General features: G+C 38.0%; 1 protein-coding gene across 1 annotated transcript in view; it reads left to right on the forward strand.

Moving 5' to 3' along the window:
• Positions 1–7,167: 7,167 nt before the first annotated feature.
• tmem81 (transmembrane protein 81) overlaps positions 7,168–7,500 on the forward strand; it is a gene marked incomplete at both ends in the record, with an annotated part of 12,874 nt that continues 12,541 nt past the window's right edge. Inside the window, one exon of the mRNA XM_080031654.1 lies at positions 7,168–7,177. Coding sequence (XP_079887780.1) covers positions 7,168–7,177 — 10 coding nt within the window. The remainder of the gene's footprint in view (positions 7,178–7,500) is intronic.

Genomic DNA, 7,500 nt, shown 5'->3' on the forward strand with positions numbered 1-7,500 from the left:
TTGCTTTGCATTTGTTTGACTCAACGTCATTGCAAATGAGGGTCACCCCTCAAACCTGCAGTGTGTAGAATTTTGGGTTTTATTTCCTAGCAGATTTTGTAGAAAGTAATTATAATATCCATAAGTACATTTAATTTAGTGCATAATAGCTGAAAAAAATGTCTTGAATTATAATTTTTTCCCTTAGAAAGGGTCTCATATATGTCCATATTTCTGCATATTTTGGACCAAGGCCTAGTGCCGCCATCTTGAAAGTGTCATAGTTGGAATGTCATCAGGTGCATTGTTTAAAATTTAGAATTGTTCTTGTCCTTGAAGGCCACTGTAGCTTCTGTTATTATTCTAAAGGGTTGGGGGTTACCCAGGGAGCGTTGCATTCTAGAACTTTGTAGAACTTTCTTGATGATGTCATATTACACACTGCACCTTTAATTGATCTCTCAAGAATATATAATGGGTCAATTAAATGAAATGAAAAACGTACACTCAGCTGGGTGACTCACTCTGCCCATTAAAGGACTATTTCCTTTTTTTTTTTGCTTTATCAGACAGTTTGGAGAGACAACGTTGTAATGGGGCAAACACTCTGCTCATTGATGGACTATTTCACACTTTACATTTTTTTTCTTCATGTCTTTCAATTGTAATTTCATATAGACATTTTTAAATATTGAACATCATTCCTATAATTATATATATATATATATACTCATTCAACAATTCACTGCCGTTCATGCTTAAACCTGCAGTGTGTAGAATGTTGGGTTTTATTTCCTAGCAGATTTTGTAGAAAATAATTATAATATCCATAAGTAGGGGAAGGTGGGGTGATTTGTGCATTTTGGAAGTCGCAAAACCCCTTGTTTCTAGAAAACCGTGGAAGAAATTGGAAATGTGACCACATATTTAAGAAGAGCCATCCATTTGACTCATCCTGTAAAGAAGGGAGACACAAGGAATAAGATATAAGCACATTTAAGCTCAAAAAACTGTGTTTTGCCTTTCAAAGTAACATTTCCATGATCAAGGTTTTTTGATTATTGTGTCTGAACAATTATAGACACGTTTGAAAACATTTGACACATGTTTTAGTGCTTTGGTATGCTACACTTTGAGTCTATATAATTAGCACAATGTCAACCCTAAATTGCTGCATCATGCCTATTATCCAAAATTCTGGGGATGGGGTGATTTGTGCGCAAGGGCCTGGGTGAGTTATAAGTAAGTAAGTAAGTAAAATGTATTTATAAAAGCACATTTATGACAGTTTGCACTGTCCAAAGTGCTGTACATAGTGCATTCAGTAGGTAAACAATGAAGGTAAAATAACAATAACCAAAATAAAAGACGTAAAGCCCATACATCCACATAAACACAGATAGTAGTGCAGAGGTAAGTAAGTAGTGCAGAGGTTAATGGGGAGGAAACACCAGGGTGTACATATGGGTTTTGAGCCTTGATTTAAAGGCAGAAATGTAGGGGGAATCACATTTGTCAGGTGGCAGTTGGTTCCACAAGCACGGAGCAACTAGTGCAAAGTACATTTCTGAGAGTTGTGCCAGTGGCATGGCTGTATACGCTGGTCACCAAAAGAAAGTGATTGTCTACAGTAGCTCAGAAGAGAGTGACATCTCAATTCCACTTAACGACACCACTGATGAGAGTTCAGATGGCCAGAAAGATGATGATGGTGACTTTGTCATTGTGACACAATGACGCACAAATCACCCCACTACGTGGGGTGATTTGTGCGACAAGACAACTTTTTTTCCGAAAGCTATATTTCTTAAACAGTTTATTCCAGATCCAAAGTTTTTATTGCCAGGGATGCACAACATCCTGAAATATATGTACATATTTGAGTTGGAGACATAACTGTCAAGGCCTCACTTTAAAATCACTTTGAGTAAAAAGTTGCACAAATCACCCCACCTTCCCCTACATTTAATTTAGTGCATAATAGCTGACATTTTTTATTTATTTTTATTTTTTTCCTTAGAAAGGGTCTCATATATGTCCATGTTTCTGCATATTTTGGACCAAGGCCTAGTGCCGCCATCTTGAAAGTGTCATAGTTGTAATGTCATCAGGTGCATTGTTTAACATTTAGAATTGTTCTTGTCCTTGAAGGCCACTGTAGCTTCTGTTATTATTCTAAAGGGTTGGGGTTACCCAGGGAGCGTTGCATTCTAGAACTTTGTAGAACTTTCTTGATGATGTCATATTACACACTGCACCTTTAATTGATCTCTCAAGGATATATAATGGGTCAATTAAATGAAATGAAATATACACTCAGCTGGGTGACTCACTCTGCCCATTAAAGGACTATTTCCCTTTTTTTTAATTTTTTGCTTTATCAGACAGTTTGGAGAGACAACGTTGTAATGGGGCAAACACTCTGCTCATTGATGGACTATTTCACACTTTACATTTTTTTTCTTCATGTCTTTCAATTGTAATTTCATATAGACATTTTTAAATATTGAACATCATTCCTATAATTATAATTATATATATATACTCATTCAACAATTCACTAACGTTCATGCTTAAACCTGCAGTGTGTAGAATTTTGGGTTTTATTTCCTAGCAGATTTTGTAGAAAATAATTATAATATCCATAAGTACATTTAATTTAGTGCATAATAGCTGAACATTTTTTTTGATTATTTTTTTTCCCTTAGAAAGGGTCTCATATATGTCCATGTTTCTGCATATTTTGGACCAAGGCCTAGTGCCGCCATCTTGAAAGTGTCATAGTTGGAATGTCATCAGGTGCATGTCATATTACACACTGCACCTTTAAGACTATTTCTTACTTTTACTTTTATTTAATTTTTTGATTTATAAATCAACATAAAGGCCGCATCCCAAATCTTTTCTGTCCAAACTTTGGAGTGTTATATGTTGTAAAAATGAAATAAAGAGTTTAACCCTGGCTTTGTCCTGCATCACATATTTTTGCCGATTTTTAGTGACAAATTTACACATTTATTCAAATATTTCTGAAAAATTCCCCCCCCCCCTACATAGAGTCTCAGTCCTCTTCACAGCGGACCCGGGTTAGATTCCAGCCCGCGGTCGTTCTCTGCATGTCACTCCCCTCTCTGCCCCATTTCAACTCTGTCTCTACACTATCAATAAAGCATAAAAATGCCAAAAAAAAATCTAAAAAAAAAAATAAAAAATAATCCAGGGGAATGACATGCAGAGAACGACCCGGGCTGAATTCTAACCCGGGTCTGCTGTGAAGAGGACTGAGACTCTATGGGGAAGGAGGGGGGGGGGGGGGGGATCTAACCACTACACCATGAGTGCCCCCTTCCCCCCTAATAACTGCTCTGTTGAAATCTAGGACAGTGAGTACTGAGTAGACACCAGAACATTCTGTTCGTGTCCATTCACAGCTGAAGAGTTCACCATGTGTGTGTGTGTGTGTGTGTGTGTGTGTGTGTGTGTGTGTGTTTGTGTGTGAGAGAGAGAGAGAGAGAGAGAGAGTGTGTGTGTGTGTGTGTGTGTGTTTGTGTGAGAGAGAGAGAGAGAGAGAGAGAGAGTGTGTGTGTGTGTGTGTGTGTGTAGGTGTTGTTGTGTCTTTCTGTGTGTGTGTGTGTGTGTGTGTGTGTGTGTGTGTGAGAGAGAGAGAGAGAGAGAGAGAGAGTGTGTGTGTGTGTGTTTGTGTGAGAGAGAGAGTGTGTGTGTGTGTGTGTAGGTGTTGTTGTGTCTTTCTGTGTGTGTGTGTGTGTGTGTGTGTGTGTGTGTGTGTGTGTGTGTGTGTGTGTGTGTGTGCCAACCACCATGTCCCAACCGACGCTGTGAGACTCAGAATAATATGAAACATATAATAGAACTAGAGGAGCAGCATGACATGACATGACACATGGGGAGAGATTATAACTGTTATAACAGACCCTATAATATTGAGGCTCTTCACGTTAACACTGTGACCTGAACAGATTGCACAATATTACTGCTATAGAAGCCATAGGAAGCTGCCATATAAACTCATATTATTGCAAAAGGGGCCCAAACCAAGTACTGAGTACATAAGCATGGTTATACTTTATATAGGGCCGACATTTCTGTATTTAAAATCCCTTTTTTTATTGATTTCTTGTGATATTCAAATTTTCTGAGATTTTGAATGTGGGGTTTTCATAAACTGTAAACCATAATAATCACAATTATAACAAATAAAGGCTTGAGATATCTCGCTTTGCATGTAATGAGTCTATATAAATCAAATCAAATCAAAATCAAATCAGTTTTATTTGTATAGCCCAAAATCGCAAACACATTTGTCTCAGTGGGCTTTACATTTCATACAATATGATATATGATACAATATGATACAATATGACACCCTGCCCTTACACCCTTAGCTCGGCTGAGAAAAAACTCCCAGTAAAAACCCTTTACCGGGAATAAAAAAAAAATTGAAGAAATCTCAGGGAGAGTCGACAGAGTAAGGGATCCCTCTCCCAGGACGGACATACTGCAACATATGTCATAAGTAGAGAAAATCACGAAGGAATTTGATCATTGACCAGGTGATTACATGGTAATACTAAAGTAAAGTGTGAATAGTGTGGATGCAGGAAGACTTCAGATCCACCAGGGAAACTAAGGTTTCCATCACCGGGATTACATCCCACGTCTCCAGGTGGCGTCCTTAACCACTGCAACATCTTCCGCGTTGATGCTCCATTCTCAGATGTTACCGGAGGGGGGAAATGTACTAATATATTAGTTTCACCTTTTAAGCTGAATTACTTAAATAAATGAACTTTTCAACGGTATTCAAATTGTTCACCTGTATACACTTCTAGGTTAAGACGGCATTGGTGCAATAGCCTGTATATCCTATATGGCTAACATGCATGCTTATGTATTTTTTTTATTTTTTATATTTTTTTGGCATTTTTCAAGCTTTATTAGACAGTACAGAGTTGAAATGGGGAGACAGAGAGAGAGAGGGGATGACCTGCAGTAAAGGTCCACGGGTCGGACTCGAACCCGCGACCACTGCAACGAAGGCCGGAGCCGATATGGTACACGCTCTATCCACTACGCCACCGGAGCACCCCAAGATGTCCTCTTTATTGACACAATTGTATTTCGAAATTTATACTTTTTTTCTCAAATTGATACAGTTTTTTTCGATTGCTTAAGCACGATTTTGAAAACAGGGCCCGATTTCTCAAAACACTACACACAATTAGCCCACCAAACACTCAATTACCAAAACACCTCAGACCCTTTGCAAAATGAAATACTCTTTTCAAAACTATACACTATTTTATAAAAATTATATTTTGTTACCATATGAAACACACACTTTTCATATCACTTAATTCTGTCTGAACCAGTTACACACTGCTGTTGCTAACCTTAAACACTTTTAGTAATTCTACTTCTCAGTTACAGTTTTTCACAATTGTTTGAACACATTTTTTGGAACATCAGACACAATGTGCACAATCTGAAACTAATTTACCAACTGCTTAACCAATTCTGCTGAACTCCAAACACATTTCCTGCCTTAGACTCATATTTTCATTCCAAAACACACATTTTTCACAACATTACACACAATTCTCTATATCTTGCACACTATTCCTGAATTCTCTCTCTTGGTATTCACACAGAACACACTGCCAATCAAATGTCTAAACTCAAAAGGCTTTTGTGCAGTTAGCTACAGAAGGGTCAGAGATGAGCTCCTGTTTGCTGTGATTTACAGACAGCACATTTTGGTACAAATACAGTTTTTGCCGAATACTGTAAACACTAAAAGTGACTGCTATGACCACAGCATCACAACCTCTAACTTTTGTAACTATGCCCTAAACCAAAGCACCAACCCTACAAACACGATTTATGCTTTGCACTGCGTTTGAAAAAAAATAAAATAAATTGAATACCAATCAGTCTAAACCTTAGCACTACACATAGACCCCAGGTGAGCTCAGCTCCTTTCTGAGACGGTAAGAGTCAGGGGAAGAGGAGGAGAGAGAGTGACAGGAGTACAAGGACAAAGAAGGCAACAGACAGAGACACATACAACAGGAACACTATAGTGGACTATGTTATAGATCATGGCCTATCAATGAGGGAGCCTGGACAGAAAGCAGCCCAACCTGAGTCGCTCCATAATTAGGAGATTTAGACTGGATATCAGGTGATCATTTCCCTGTTGCTTCTCAAAGGATGACATTGAGTGTGATGTTGATGAGGCGATGTTGCCAGACACAAACAGGAGGCGGTATCCATAAAAGGAATCCAACCACCCAATTCCTTACAACACTGTTTTTTTTTACCATTGTTCCCTAATTTTACTGTAATTTTTTCTTAGTTTATATTGACACACTGAATTGCTTGAACTGCAGTCCTACCTATTCATTGTGTTTGTTTGGAATGGCAAAATAAACTATTCTGCAACATGTGTGTTAGCATTTGGCAAAAACAGTAAAGTATTTGTTGTTACTATAGGTGAAAGTGTATGAACATGCAAAGGCATATTGATAAAGCATTCATATAGTGTTTTGCATTTATACTATAGTGTTTTTCATTCTGCACACCAGTGTTCAATGAGTGCTAGAAATGTCTAGTCATATGATGTATGTGTTTGTCATTTGAAATGAAAACACCATTTAGTGAAGAGTTAACATTGTTTTGAGGGTAAAGTGTGAGTTTTGAAATTTGTGTTTAGGGTTTTGAAAAAGTGAGGTAGTCTATCAGGAAATGTGTTTAAGCAATTGTGAAAAACTGTATTTGAGTAATGTATCACAAGTACACAGAGAAAGTGCAAATATACAATAAGTTCACCAAACACTTGACCAGACCAATGCTGCAGATTGAGGAAAATATAATTTATTTTTCTCCATACACCCAAATCAGTCAACATGGAAAATCACAACCAAACATGTGTGCAGTAGTCTGCATACCACTGTTATCCCAGCAAACAACAACACACACAATACTGTATCCAGTACAGGTTAAAATGTACAGATAATACTGTATATACATTTAAAAAATATGATAAAGGAAACAGAAAATACAGTTTAGAAAATACTAGACATTATCTCTTCGACTAGCTGGATCTGTCCAGAGAATTTCATCCACATCCTTCCACCGCCATGCAGAGAAAAACTGGAAAAGGAGAGTATGGTGGAAGGTATAAGACTGTGAACTGTGGCCTGTGGATGGTGTAGAAACCAGTTCTGGACCAGAGCAGCATGGTGGAATGACACATTGTCCCAAATGACAATGTGTTGCGTCTGGTGCATTTGTTTACCTGCTCTGACTATGTTTCGCAATCAGTCTAAAAATGTGAGTATGAGGTGTGTTGTAAGGGCTAATATTGGCATGACGGAGGAGGACCCCATCTCCTCTGTGGATTCAACCCCCTCACTCTCACTGTAATTCTGACTCCTTCCATTTTGGTTACTGTAAAGGCAGGTGAACTTACCTGCTGCATTTGTATAGTGCTTGAACCTG

Source organism: Ammodytes marinus, assembly GCF_949987685.1.
Source record: "Ammodytes marinus genome assembly, chromosome: 7".
In the NCBI taxonomy this organism is placed as follows: domain Eukaryota; kingdom Metazoa; phylum Chordata; class Actinopteri; order Uranoscopiformes; family Ammodytidae; genus Ammodytes; species Ammodytes marinus.